This window comes from Tursiops truncatus, chromosome 9 (genome assembly GCF_011762595.2).
Source record: "Tursiops truncatus isolate mTurTru1 chromosome 9, mTurTru1.mat.Y, whole genome shotgun sequence".
Lineage (NCBI taxonomy): Eukaryota > Metazoa > Chordata > Mammalia > Artiodactyla > Delphinidae > Tursiops > Tursiops truncatus.
In genome coordinates, this window is record NC_047042.1 from 87,461,176 (window position 1) to 87,476,440 (window position 15,265).

At 42.2% G+C, this 15,265-nt stretch overlaps 1 protein-coding gene across 10 annotated transcripts in view; it reads left to right on the plus strand.

Moving 5' to 3' along the window:
- Nucleotides 1–15,265, plus strand: part of CALD1 (caldesmon 1) — a 181,336-nt gene that overhangs the window by 111,020 nt on the left and 55,051 nt on the right. Inside the window, exon 1 of one of the 10 annotated variants that reach the window (XM_073809960.1) lies at nucleotides 2,051–2,205. The exons of the other annotated variants lie outside the window; for them this stretch is intronic. Within the exon in view, the coding sequence (XP_073666061.1) occupies nucleotides 2,153–2,205 (53 nt within the window). The 5' untranslated portion in view covers nucleotides 2,051–2,152. Of the gene's footprint in view, nucleotides 1–2,050; nucleotides 2,206–15,265 lie in introns of those variants that run through there. 10 annotated transcript variants of the gene reach the window in all.

Below are 15,265 nucleotides of genomic sequence, written 5' to 3' on the forward strand. Positions count from 1 at the left end.
GGTGGCTTCAAACAGCACAAACCTATCTATTGTTCTAGAGGTTCAAAGTCCAGCACAGGTCTCTCTAGGCTAAAATCAAGATATAGACAGGGCTGCATTGCTTTCTGGAGGCTCTATGGGAGAATCTGTTTCCTTGCCTTTCCAGTTTCTAGAAGCTGCCACATTCCTGGACCCCATTCCTCTGTCTTCAGCACCAGCAAGGTCATCTCTCTGGCCATTATTCTATACCCATATCTCCCTCTGACCTCAGCAGGAGAGGTTTATCTCACTTTAAACACCTGTGTGACTAAGGCTGAGCACATCTGGATAATCCAGGGTAATCTCTGCACCTCAATGCCTTTAACTTAATCACATCTGGAAAATCCCTTTCGCCATGTAAAGTGACATATTCACAAGTTCTGGGCATTAGGACATGGATGTCTTTGGGAGGAATATTATTCTGCTTGCCACAGCAAATCACTGAATATTTTAAAAGGAAAAATATTAAATGGGAAAAATGTGGTAGAAAGAGGAATAGCAAAATGCCTCAATACATGTATCTGTCACAGCTTTGGAGCAATAAACTCAAGTCTAGTCAGTGAGTATTTCATTAAAGCCTCTTGTGTGATCTCAGTGAGTGTCTCATGCACTTTAAATAGTCAGTATGTGTTGAGTGATAACATATATAATCAAAGGGATATTTAAAGATGTATATTCATCATGACATATAGAGATAATTAATTTTGAAGTTCAGTAAACTGTATTACTCTATAAACTATGACTTTGAGGACAGCATAGTACTTAAGCAATAAAACAACCAAAATTGTCTAGTTAGTTAAAGTGAAGAGAGGATTTAATCTAACTAAATTAAACTTCTTCAAGCTGAGCACAGGAATACTTGCGTTGGTTCCTCTCCACGACTTTGGGTGAACTTTTGAAGTGCTCTCTGCCTCTGTGTCCATGTTTGTGATATGAAGCCATAGATCTCAAAGATGTTTTTCATCGTATGAAGGATGTGAATCAATGTGTAAAGTTGATTGTTTCTCCTGCTATTTACCAAAAGAATCATCTTAACCCTACATTGTGGAGATCTGGGTTGTTCTACTTATTTAACAGAGAGCCAGTCCCATAAGTATCTTGGTGCCCAGCAGCAATCTGTTCATTGCTTGTTAGCGATGAAGAAGCATATTCATAACTCAAGCTTAGATAGAGTGTCATCTCCAGATAGAATCAACACCGCCCCCTCCACAGGGGTTGGAATCTGGTTGCTTTCCAAGCTCTTGCTGACCAGGCTCCCTTGCCTGGCCTGGCGGATGAGATCACCACACCAGAGTGCCACGGGGGCAGACCGGGCCCACTGTTGCAACATGTCCCTTCGTCAGGCTGTTGCCCTCATTTCACCAAACACCCTGTATAACACAGCATATCACTGATCCTCTGGCTCTCTTCCCTTTGCCTTTGTATGCATTTTTATATCATGCATCTTCCCCTGAATAAAAGGGATAATAGGAGTTTCCCAGATTTGATTTCTCAGTGGGAACTGTTTACTTTGGAAGCCACTGACACCAATGCTAATTGAGAACAGAGCTCAGAATGAGGGCCTGAGAACTGCACCCGGATGAACTTTTTGGTGGGCTGATTTCCGTTGATCTCTTCAGAATTGGATTGTGCATGCAAGTGATACCATGGTCGACTGTTTTCCAAAAGGCTGAGCACGTGGATCAGTGTCTTTTCCTTTAACTAGTTCTCTGCCTTGGAAGAATTATTTGTAATTGATCATATAAAGTCTTCATCATGAAAGCTACTGGGGATCCTGGCCCCTACCGCCCAGTAATAACATTCTGGAAATCACAAAGCAATCTGGGCCGTTTACAATCTAAATCTAAACATGATGGGCCTCTATTAGAGAGATTACAGTAAAAAATAACAATCAGCTCTCTGATGATCCTATGCGAAGGGAAAGGGTGGGGAGGAGTAAATTTGGCAAAGGACAAGCCCAGACTTTCGTCACAGGGACAGACCAAAGTGTTAACACAAAGGGAGAGCCCGGGAGCATCCTGCACACTGCATTTCAGCCACAGATAACATGGCACCTCCGCGGGCCCGGTCCACGCCCTGACCGCTCAGAGGGTCTCAGCACCTCTGCGCCCGCAGCCCTTTTCCAGCTGCAGACATGCTCGGGGGATCCGGATCGCAGGGAAGACGCAGCCTGGCCGTGCTCTCCCAGTGAGTGCTCGCTTCACCTCTTCAGTTTTTCTTCTTCTTCTTCTTCTTTCGCATAAAGGAATCGTTGTAAAAAAAAAATAAAATAATTTTTTTGTTTTTTTTTAGTTGTGGGAGTGGGAGGCGAGAGGAGAAATCAGGAGGCAAAGGAAGGCAGTGAGTGTGTAAATATCAGACCTGTATGAAACTTTTTGGTCTCAACTTGGTGGTGGTTCTGATTGGTTTTCCTCTGTTGCTTTTTTTTTTTTTTTTTGGTGGTTCGTAGACCATTTGGGGGTGTTTATACCAAAGGCACGGGTTTTCTTATTCCACATACCGATCCACAAAGCATCGTGTTTCTAAAGATCTGCTGTTAATTTAGACCTGAGCCCTCTGCTCGGAGTGATCCATCTGCAGGGCTCAGAGACTTCGGCTAAAGCACACATTGCCCAATCCTTAGAGTCAACAGCCCAAAGCCCTTAATACACTGACCATCTGACTGTGACAGAACAAGACCCGGAGCACGTGCTATTGATCAGACAATTGTTCAGATACCAGGCTCCAAAGTTTAGGATCCTGGAATCTTGGAATGTTCAAGCTAGAGGGGCCCCTAGGGCTGTTTGCTGCAATGCTCTTCTTCTATAGACAGGGAAACGGAACCCAGAGGGGCAACTGCACTTAACCCAAAGCCAGACAACAGTCAGTAGCAGGGAAGCCAGTGTCTTTGTACCTGCAGGCAAGGGCCCTTTTCACGCTGATGTTTATGAGGTTTGGAAAACTCACTGGGTCTTGGGAAAAGGTAAGGCACAAGGGTAAGAGCACCAGATGGCCTTTCAGTAAATCGGTCCCATTTTTGAGAGTTTTGGCATCGATTCAGCATGACAGTTGTTTTTCCATTTGTTCCAGCATTTGTGCAACAGCTCATCAAATAAACAGGACCTCAATGGGGTCCTAAAAATGAGACCCACATCCACTATATTAGCAGATCTCTTGGACAACCAGTTTCTCTAAGTGTGATCACTCAAGTGTGAGAGCACAAAGGGATGTTAGAGGTTATCTGTATGTTCCTGTGGTTATCAGACTGGTTGGGGGGCTTTGGTTTTTTTTGGCAAATTTACTGTTACAAGGAATCCTGTTACATAAAGGAGATGTTCTGATGAAATAGGTGGTTTTGGATCTAGAGCTTCTCATCCCTGCTGCAGTCACCCCCACCATTGCTCACACCCACCCCACTCCCCATACCTCTCTACCCCACCCCACCCTACCCACTCTGCCAAAACTTCCTTGGAATCCTAGGTCTCCATGGAACTTCAGAAACCCCGATCTTATTTAATGCCACCATTTCAGATGAGGAAACTGAGGCACATGGGGTGAAGGGCTTGCCCAGTGTTCACGGCTGGTCAACAACAGAGCCTGGAATGCAGGGCAAAGAGCCCAGTCTGCTGTGTGTGTGTGTGTGAATTCCTGGTTCTGAGTTTCTTCCCGCTCCATCATGCCCACAGTTCTATCAGTTTACTTTCTCCATGTCTCTCTCACTCTTCTCTAATCACTCTCTCATATCCTGAATTTCAGCAGTTATCGCCCGCCACCTGGACAATTACAGTTGCCTCCTATCTGGTCCCGGCTTCAGTCTCTGTCCTCTTTTTGATCCTGTCCCCTCCTGTCCTCCCACCCCCACCTTTGAAGACAGACCCCACTCTCCTCAACGTGGCACTCAAAGTTCTCCACAGTCTGCCTTTAATATCCCTTCCCATTCTGACCTACCCCTGCTCCGGCCAAATGAGATCACTCACTGGTCCTCAAACTCATCATGCCACCTCCCTTCCTTGGCTCACTCTATTTCCTACGTGGAGAACAGTCTATGTGCCTCAGTTTCCCCTCTGAAATGGAGACATTAAAAAAGATGGGGGTTTCTGAAGTGTTCCATGGAGACCTAGGATTCCAAGGAAGTTTTGGTGGAGTGGGTAGAGTAAGGTGGGGTAAGGAAGAGATGGGGAGTAGTAGGGGGTAACCAATGGAGGGTGATTGGGGAGTAGAGTAGGAATGAGGGGCTCTATCTCATTTGTTCCTGACTTCCTTCCTGTTCTTCAAGGCCTAAATCAAATACTACCTTCCTCCACAAGGCTTCCTCAGCTCTTCTTTTCTCTCCATATCCTTTGTCCACCCTTCTATTATTAACCTTGAACTAAAGTTAGTGGTGAGCATGCCTGTTCCTTCCCTTCCCTCCCCTTCCCTTCCCTTCCCTTCCCTCATTTCCCTTCTTTCTTATTTTTTATCCATTAACAGCAGGTAGTAATTTCACCCTTAACCAGATAAGAGGTCCAGTAAAGTCAATCATTTAAAGCCAATCTCTGAACCCAAAAGTGAGCAAAAGTGGCTAGTAGAATGCCAATGCAATATATGGTAATCCACTTGAGGGCAGGGACTATTTTGAAACTTTGAACCTTCAGCTTCCAGCACAGTGCCAATGCTCAAAAAAATATTCTTTAGCTTTCCCATTACTGGATAAATCAAACTCAGTTCATCTAAGTTCACACTTTTCATTGGAGTCATCAGAACACACAAAGCTTTTGTGCCTTCTGCTTTGGAAGAAGTTTTAGGTTAAATGCCAAAACAGATGCCCAACAAAAGGAGCTCTAAATTCCTCTGCATTTGCATCAGATAATTTATCTCAGTTTCATCGCCTACAGAGCGAGATTGGCAGTGTTTCTTTTATGAGGTGCATTGAGATTCCTGAGTGCCAAGACCTATGCAGAGCCATGTTATTTTCAGGAGCAATTGTGATTGGCTGTTCAGTTCTTTAGATTTCAAGGTGCTGTTTAATTTGTTCCTGGTAAGATTACTGAGAGATTCTGTCACTTGCAGTCTAATATTTTCACCACTTACTTTCTCATTTTCCCAAAGCCCTGTGAAGTCTTCTTGAGTCAGGATTTTGGGTTTCTTATAAACAGCCATGCTTTTGTCACATTTTGTAACAAATGTGGAAGGGTATGTATCAAAGAAACATAGGAAATTATTTAGTTCATCCCACTGTTTTCTGAAGAAACTAAGTTAAAAGCATGTCAGGGAAATCAATAATTGGCATAATTGTATAAGATACAGAAGACGTGCACGTAAAAATGTTCAGATTTGTAAAAAGTTTAGGAATAAATACCTGGTTTATTCAATCTTATTGGGGAATGTAGCATTACAATTTTCCAGCATGCTAAATTAAAAAAAAAAAATTGTAATGAAAACTATGTCTTTCCCTTCTTTAAAATAGATGTTAAAATACATTTGAAACACTTCCCCATTGCTGAGAATTGTCACTGTGAATATAGTTTTTTAAATCATGCTGTGAAACTGTGGTATCTCAGTGGATACAACTCTCATCCAGAAATTGTCCAATTATTGTGTGCTGTCCTCTATCTTTTTATTTATTTTCTCTCTCCTAATTGCTCTTAATGCATTCAGCGGTTCCACTCTGTTTGGATGTAGCCAAGGCTATCAGGAAGCCCCATCTGTTAGAATCGTGTTCAAGGAAAAAGCCAACCGTCTGGGCAGCGGAGCACTCAGGTGCCTTCTCTGTTACAAAGTAAAGCTCATGTACCTTTTGTGACTGTTGGTTTGTACACCAAACTGGCCATTTTTTGCTCACTTTTGGGTTCAAAGATTGGCTTTAAATGATTGACTTTACTGGACCGCTTATCTGGTTAAAGGTGAAATTACTACTTGCTGTTAATGGATAAAAAAATAAGAAAGAATGGCAGAAAAACAGGCAATTGTACTTTGCACGTATGGGGCACTCTATAAATGATATTGCTGAATCTCTCCTGCAGTGGTGACTACACCAAATCTTTATGGAGTTGGTCTCGACTTTTTTGCGTGTGTCTTACTGGCCACCTGGCCACAAGCACATGGGCTGAGTGCCTGGTGGCCACAGGCCTGTCCTTCCTTCCTGGTTGAGGTAATTTGCATTGCTCACTCCTCTTTCCCTTTCCTGACCTTTGACCTATTTCTATCCTTGACATGAGCCCTCACTTCATACTGCTTCTCACGTCCCTCCCAGTCCCCCCAGAATGGCTTTGCAGAGGCGGGGCCAGCTAAGGCAAGAGGAATGGGGGCTGGGGGGGTGCTCTTCTGCCATCTGGAGGCCAGTTTGCCCCTGGCATTCCTAGCTGGACCAGCGAGGATGCCTTTATCCCGTAGAAATGCAGCTTCCTTTCTTGCTACTAGCTCCAGATATATCCTGGGTTTTAAAAGGTAGCTGTGGGCTGGCCTAAGATCCCAGCTGCCATGTATAATAATGTTTGAAGTTCCAAAATCCAATTTGCAAATTAAGGTTTTGGAAACAAGCTTTTCATAAATGTAGGACTGCCTGAATTCATTTCCAAGCCTAATTGAATTTTTAAGAGGAGCCTTTAAAAATCTGTAAACCTCACTCATTTCCATGCATTCATTCAACAAATATTCATTGAGGGTTTCCTGTGCCAGTTAGTGCTGCTGGACTAGGCACTAAGAACATAAAAAGGAACAAAACACAGACTCTGGCTTCAAGATTATCTAGGCTTTTAACCTCCCACCCACTGCAGGAATCTTTCTTCAGCCCTCGCACAGCCATCACCCAACATATGCACATCCCCAGATCCATCAGGGCTGTGGCTGCCATCAGAGCAGTACAGCCACCCGATCAGCGTTAGCCACATCAGTGCTTTCCTGTTTTCTCTTTCCCTCTGACCCTCTGAAAGAAATACCAGTTTCTTTTAACTTATACTTAAGTATAAACTTAGGTATAATAAACTTAAGTTTATTTTGTGACTCAGTATTTTACATATATATACATACACACACACAGATCTCTTTGAAACAAATATTTCACAAAACAGTGCTCACTCTTGCTATGTACACCCTCTGATATTTTCCTCTTTTCAAGTTGTGCTGTAGATTTTTTTCAGCTTTATTAACGTATAATTGACAAATAAAATCATAATATATTTAAAATGCACAATGTGATGATCTGATAGATCTGTACATTGTGAAAGGATTCCCATCATTAAGTTAATTAACGAATTCATCACCTCTCATACTTACCTTTTTTTTTCTTTTTTGGTAAGAACACTTAAGTTCTACTCTCTTACCTACCATATTTCAGTTATACAATACTGTATTATCAACTATAGTCACTGTGTTATACATTAGATCCTAAGACTTTATTCACCTTATAACTAAAAGTTTGTAGCCTTTTACCAGCCTCTCCCCATTTCCCCCATCTCCAACCCTTGGCAACCACCATTCCAGTTTAACTTTTGTTTTTTAATTCCACGTGTAAGTGATACCATGCAGTATTCGTGTTTCTCTGTCTGGCTTATTTCACTTAGCACAGTGCCCTCCATATTCATTCATGTTGTTGCAAACGGCAGAATTTCCTTCTTCATTTTTTAAAATAATTTTTGTTGGTGTATAGTTGATTTACAATGTTGTGTTAGTTTCAGGTGTCCTTTTTAAAGGCTGAATAATATTCCATATTATTCTGTATATATTATATATGTTACAATATTCCATATTATTTATATATATATATATATATATATCCATTCATCCACTGATAAACACTTAGGTTGCTTCCATACCTTGGCTATGGTGAGCAATGCTGCAATAACATGAGAGTACAGATATCTCTTTGATATAGTGATTTAGTTTCTTGCCCTCTGATTTTCTATATTTTATATATCATTAAAAAATGCTAGTCATAAACTACTAAGTAGATTTCAGAAGCTGCAAACTGAAGTTTGAAAACGACTGAACATATTACATAATCTTGGTAACCCTGACCACACTGGCTGCCTGCCTCAGGGATCAGCCTGGAAGTTTAGGAGAGGCTTTTCAGGTGGGAATCAGAGGATCTGGATCCTGGTCTAGCTCCTTCACTAATCAGACTGGGATTTCCAGGAAGCCACTTCATCTCGTTGCAACGCAGCTGTAAGATGGAGATGCTCATGCCTGCTCGGTGTAACTTGCAGAGTGGTAAGACCATCCAGTACAATGACGTGCGTTAAAGTATACGGGAAAAAACTAAGTACATAACAAATGCAAGTTATTATTAAATAGCCTTATTTTTCCCGATTAAAATTTAATATCAGAGGAACAACTTAGAGAGACCATTTGTTCTTTATAGAGTTGTGGAAAGATCCTTGCATGGGCTGTAATATTATGCAACTTCACAAGTGAAAATCTGAGTGGCATTTGTTTGTGATGTTGTAACTAGGTTTGTATTTAAGAAGCTCAGTCAGGTCATCCTCTTTCCTCTGCCCTTAAATACTTTTTCTGGTTGTAAAATCAAGGAAGCAACTAGGTGGTCGGTGGGTGTTTAACTCATGAACCAACTTGTGAAGGAGTATGCTTTGCCTGATAGTATCTGCTCTAGCCCACTGGATTTATAAACACTCATTTCCACTGGTATTAAGACTGCTTTTTATTAAAAACAACTGACATTAAATAAAAGTAACCAGTAAAGGAGATAACTTTATTAAGAAGGGTTTAAAACAATAAACTTGTAGAAAAAATATGGTACTTTGCTCACTGATCTTTCACTTTTTCTTTGTAACCTTATTGTAAACCTCATCTCATGCAGACATTGATTAGAATGCTTCTTTCAAGTCCTGATATTCCTATTTAGGGCCTGGTGTTTTAGGCTGATATTTTCTATGCTGATTAATTCCTATTTAGGGCCTAACCCACACTAGACATTTGCCTCTTCCAGGCTAGCTCTGCCTGCTACATCAGCTCTCCATGTCTTTTATTTCCATGACTTCTTTCTGATATTTACCAGGAATGTCTACACTCACCTTTTCTAGAACTCGATTCTCCAAATCACTGTACCTTTCACTTTGTATGCAACTGAGATAATATAAAAAACAATATAATCAGGGCTTCCCTGGTGGCGCAGTGGTTGAGAGTCCGCCTGCCGATGCAGGGGACACGGGTTTGTGCCCCGGTCCGGGAAGATCCCACATGCCGCAGAGCGGCTAGGCCCGTGAACCATGGCCGCTGAGCCTGTGCGTCTGAAGCCTGTGCCCCGCAACGGGGGAGGCCACAACAGTGAGAGGCCCGCGTACCGCAAAAAATAAAAAAATTAAAAAAATAATAGTATAATAAAATAAGGACTATATTCATCCCAAGAAGAAGAAAATAAATTTGCCACATTTCCTCTTTAAAGAGTGAAAACATTCTTTACACAGATCAGCAATACCCCACCAAAGGCCATAGTTTATAATTACCTTGCATAGTTTCCAGAGAAAAGTACATGAAATACATAAAATGTAAGTAATTTTTTCAACCTACCTTTAATATGATTTCATGATATTTATAGATTTTGTGTAATTTCCATAGCTACTTAATGAATTATTCTGATATGTCTCAGAACTGAATTGAAAATAATGGTGTTCACCCAACTTTTTAATGAGTAAATTAAGGTCCAAGGTGGCCTAGGTACGCTGAACTTTTGGAACAGAAGAGATGGCTTTAAAGAGGAACTGATCGCTCACCTCTGCCATTTCTCCAGTAGTCTTTCTGGAGCTAAACACACTGTTGGCTGGGAAAAAGTGTCTCAATACTCTTTCTGCTGACCAGACCCACCTTTCAAAGTACAAAATGGTCCCATTCTTGGCACATGAAAACTAGAGTCGAGTATCCTGACTCCCACATCTGTGTTTAGACCTCGATCATTGCTACGTGTGTGACTTGAGCAGTTCTCTTAATTTCACTAGGCCTAAGTTTCTTCATATGTGGGGGGGAAAAATTATAGTATCTGTCTTGCAGGTTTAGTGAAAATTAAAAGAATTAGTTATGTGAAGGTGTGTAAACCACAGTGGATGTTTAAGCAGTGTTAAATTTTCTACCTTCCCCTTCCCTTTGAGCACTCCCTTTCCTAAAAACCCCAGGAGAGAAATGGCTTGATATCTTACACCAAAAAAGCAACTGATGCTGGGGCAAAAGGCAGATGAATTCAGTTTGTGATTGACATGTGTTCAAAAAATCCATCTACTCTAGAAAAATCAGAGGAGCTCTTCATCTCAGATTTTCATTGCTCCATTTACTTCCTACTTAAAAATGATAACCTATACTGCTGTACTTTGGATAACTCTGAAGTTAAAAGAAATTTGCTAAAAATAGACTTGGGGCAAAATATAAAATTACTACTTTTCCAAATTGGCCTAAACCAGACACATTGTGAAGGAGGATATAGTAAGAAGTAGGGGGTTGTTTGCCAAAGACTTCGATGCCACCAATCTTTAAGTAAGCTTGATAAGTAAGGAGAGTATAAATAAAGAATATTAACTTTGAAATCCAGATAAAGTTGGACCCAAATCCTAGTTGCATCATTTTATTAACTATGTGCCCTTTAGCTAATTACTTAATCTCACTGAGTTTCTTAGTTTATTTGTCTATAAAATGAGGAAAAGATATGTAAAGTAGTTAGCACAATGCCTGGCACTTAGTAAGCGCTCAAAGAAATGTGTGTGTGGGGGGTCGCTTCCCTGGTGGCGCAGTGGTTGAGAGTCCACCTGCCGATGCAGGAGACATGGGTTCGTGCCCCAGTCCGGGAAGATGCCACATGCCGCGGAGCGGCTGGGCCCGTGAGCCATGGCCTCTGAGCCTGCGTGTCCGGAGCCTGTGCTCTGCAACGGGAGAGGCCACAACAGTGAGAGCCCTGCGTACCGCACAAAAAAAAAAAAAAAATGTGTGTGTGGGGTGATTAACAGTGATAATTATTGGCATTAACTGGGTGTCTAGGCGATGAATCTGAGGTAGCTTCCAGGTATTCATGAAAGCATGAGTGACTGTGATGAGTTGTATTAATTTCCTAGGGCTGCCATAACTAAGTACCACAAACTGGGTGGCTTAGAACAACAGAAACTCATTGTCTCTGGCTCAGTTTTAGAGGATAGAAGCCTGACATCAAGGTGTCTGCAGGACCGTGCTCCCTCTGAATCCTACAGGGGGAGGATTCTTCCTGGCCTTTTGTGGATTCTGGTGGCCCCAGCTGGGCCTTGGTTTGTGGCAGTAGAGCTCCAATGCTTCCATTATTTCACATGACATTCTCCCTATTTCTTTTCACATCATCTTCCCTCTGTCTGTCTCTGTGTCCAAATTTCTCCTTTTTATAAGGATGCCAATCATTTTGGATGGGAGCTCACCCTCATGACCTTATCTTAACTTGATTCCAAATAAGGTCACGTCCTGAGGTACTGCGGGTCAGGACTTCAACATATTTTTGGAGACGACACAATTTGACCCATTATATTAGTATACAGAGTTCCTAGAATTAAATGCAACAAACCTGGCCCTTACCTCTGCATTTTAGAGTTTGCTGAGGTCTCCATAAGTTGAGCAAACCTTATGCATCCTGGAGGCATAATGTGGAAATGGTATTCTGATATGAGTTTGCTGAGTAGTGGATACTTCCTGATCACAAAAGGACAAAAGCTCCTCAGACTCAAGCATCACTGGGGCTTTCTTTTTAACCTCAGTGAGTGAAGGACACCCAGGAAGTATGTACAGTCTCTTCTCACCCCAAGGGAAACAGCCTTGAAGTCAGAGATTGAACCGTCTCAGGCCTATGTGAGTTAGTATTACGGGAAAGACTTATTTTCCACTTACTCTCCCTCCCTGGTATACATTTTTTAATTTCTGACCTTACTCAAACATTCAGTTTGACCCGGGGAAGCATTACAAATCTGATTCTCTTAGATCTGAAGACTGGCAGGTGGGGAGGGAGACCCTGTAAAACATTCCCTCCACCTAGAAGCTTAAGAAGTCTAGTTTTATGAGCCCACCTAGAGCTACAGGTAAATTTCAAACCAAGATCCTCAGGTAACAGAGGAGCAAAAGGAACACAGCAAAGGTGAAAACTGAACATATGAGGGAGTAAAATTATAAGTTACAACAGAAGGCATCTTAATAAATCAGATAGGCTACTAGTTCAATGTAATGAACCACTCACCTAAATAAACAGTAAAAGGTGCTAATAATTGTCGGAAAAAATTATTAACAAAGTAGAACCATTCGATCCTTAAATTGAGTACTGTTTTAGTTTCCTAGGGCTGCTGTAACAACGTACTACATACTGGGTGCCTTAAACTAACAGGCAGGGTTGTTTCCTTCTGAGGGCTGTAAGGGAGAATCTGTCCCAGGCCTCTCTCCTAGCTTCTCTTAGTTTGACCGTCCTTGGCATGCAGATCCGTCACCCCAGTCCTCTGTATTCACATGACATTCTCTCTGTGTTTCTTGACTTAGTGTACCTTCCATGCATGTCTGTTTCTATGTCCAGATTTCCTCCTTTTCATAAGGACACCGGTCCTGTTGGATGAGGGCCCACCCTAATAACCCATCATAACTTGATTACCTCTGCAAATGCCTTATTTCCAAATAAGAACACTTCTGAGGTCCTGGGGATTAGGTGATCAACCAACCAATCATTTTTAGAGGACACACTTCAACCCATAACAAGTACGGAAAGATTTAAAATACTCTAATGTGACATTGCATAGTTTAATTCATAAGCAGTAAGTGGGATAATTTTCTAGTACAATTAAAATGCCAGCTGGCTGAAGGATATGGGGGCAGTGCCAGGCCATCTGTCTAAAGCCATTCCAGTGACACTCAGAACCAACCTCCACGCGGAGAGTTCTGAACCATCAATTCTCCACTAAGTTTGGGTGTTAAGCCAGCCCCAAAGGAGAATAGAAAAGGGGATTATCCTCTTCCACTGGGACACGAGTGTTTTCTGGCATAGGAAGATAAAGCTGTCTGATGGTAAATTTCCATCCACTTTTTTTTTTTTTTTTTTGCGGTACGCGGGCCTGTCACTGTTGTGGCCTCTCCCGCTGCGGAGCACAGGCTCCGGACGCGCAGGCTCAGCGGCCATGGCTCACAGGCCCAGCCGCTCCGCGGCATGTGCGAACTTCCCGGACCAGGGCACAAACCCGTGTCACCTGAATCGGCAGGCGGACTCTCAACCACTGCGCCACCAGGGAAGCCCTCCATCCACATTTTAATGAGAAGTGACATGGACTAAGAGAGAGACAGGGAAAATGAGAGATAAAGGGCATTCCATTTATTGCACATTTATTGCACATTTTTAGCCACTACTCTTCCTCTCCACACTCCACTGCTCAAAAAAGAAAGAGACAGGATAGTCAACAGAGGAGGAATAAGGGAATAACAACAAAAGAATTTTTTCCTGTATTTGTTCTGCATGTCTCAGCCTTCTCTGGTGTTAATATTCTCAATGAAAATGAGTTTAAGATCCTTGAGTTAGAAAAATGTTTCTGCCCAGCTCTCCCCTTCAAGCTTGGAAACAGCAGCATACCTTAGAAGACATCTAAGCGCAGAACCTATTTCCCATATGATGATGAGGAGGAAGAGGATAATAATAGTAACAATAACAATAATAATAATAATGGTTAACACTCATACAGTACTTACAGTGTGCCAAGCACTGTGCTAGTACTTTACAAGTACGAGTTTATTTAATTCTTCAACAGCACTACAAGTTAAGCACCATTGTCTCCATTTTACAGATGAGGAAAATGAGGCCAGAGAGGTTGATTCGCTAGCCCGCTTCCTCCCTGTGTGGGTGTGTAATGGCTGGCTCCTGGCTCCAAGCTGGCTCCTGGTGGCTCCCTTGCTTTCTCCAGCTAACACTTAATGGATGTTATTCCCGGCCTGTGCTTTCACAGCTCTAACCTCTGGTCTTTGAGTGGGAGAATCTGGCAGCAACTGTAATATGACATCAGATCCTGCTTGATGAGCAAGCTTCTTCTCCTGGTGGAGCAGGGCTGGACGGGGTGAGAGGAGTGGTCTAGTGAGAGTCTTTGATCTTTCATGACTCTACCTTAAATAACCAGCCCAGGGGAGTACATATTGCTTTAAGGGCCCTACAAAGAGGCAATGAGTGTACCTTTCCCCCATAGTGGAAAGGTATTTCCATAAAACTGGCAACTCCTCTCATTTCATGGGCTTCCCTGGTGGCGCAGTGGTTGAGAGTCCACCTGCCAATGCAGGGGACACGGGTTCGTGTCCCGGTCTGGGAGGATCCCACATGCCGTGGAGCAGCTAGGCCCGTGAGCCATGGCCGCTGAACCTGCGTGTCCGGAGCCTGTGCTCTGCAACGAGAGAGGCCACAACAGTGAGAGGCCCGTGTACCACAAAAAAAAAAACCCAAAAAACTGGCAACTCCTCTCATTTCACTGTTATTAATAATCACATGGCTTTCTTATGCCAATTTAAAGAAATCAACTCTTCGAATAATTTTGAACTTCTCCATATCTTAACTTCTAAATCCTGCCCTGTCCAAGTTAGAGAACTGAGTCCTGGAAAGAAAGGGATGTACTATGTCGTTGTTGTGCAAAGAGCCCAGACTTTGGGGCCGGCCAGATGCAAGTTAAGATCCTATGTGTATGGTCCTGGGCAAGTTACTCAACTTCTCTGTGCCCGGTTTGTTCCTCTAGACTGTAAAATAAGAACCATCGTGTCTATTCAGTGCTATTGTAAGGATTAGATGAAATGCATCCTGCCCATTGCCTGACACCTAGTCAGTACAGGCAGATCTCATTTTATGTGCTTCGCTTTATTGAGCTTCACAGATACTGCGTGTTTTACAAGTTGAAGGTTTATGGCAGCGCTGCGTTGAGCAAGTCTATTGGTGCCATTTAATCAACAGCATTTGCTCACTTCTTATCTCTGTGTCACACTTTGATAATTCTTGCAATATTTCAAACTTTTTCATTATCACTATATTTGTTATAGAGATCTGTGATCAGTGATCTTTGATATTACTATTATAATTTTTTGGCATTGTTAGCAATAAGACATTTAAATTAAGGTACATAAATTGTTTTTTAGACATAATGCTATTGCACACTTAATAGACTACAGTATAGTGTAAACATAACTTTTACGTGCACTGGGAAGCCACAAAATTTGTGTAAGCCCCCAAATTTATGTATCTCGTTTTATTGTGATATTTGCTGTATTTCGGTGGTCTGGAACTGAACCTGCAGTATCTCCGAGGTATGCCTGGACTGCACAAATGGGAGTTATC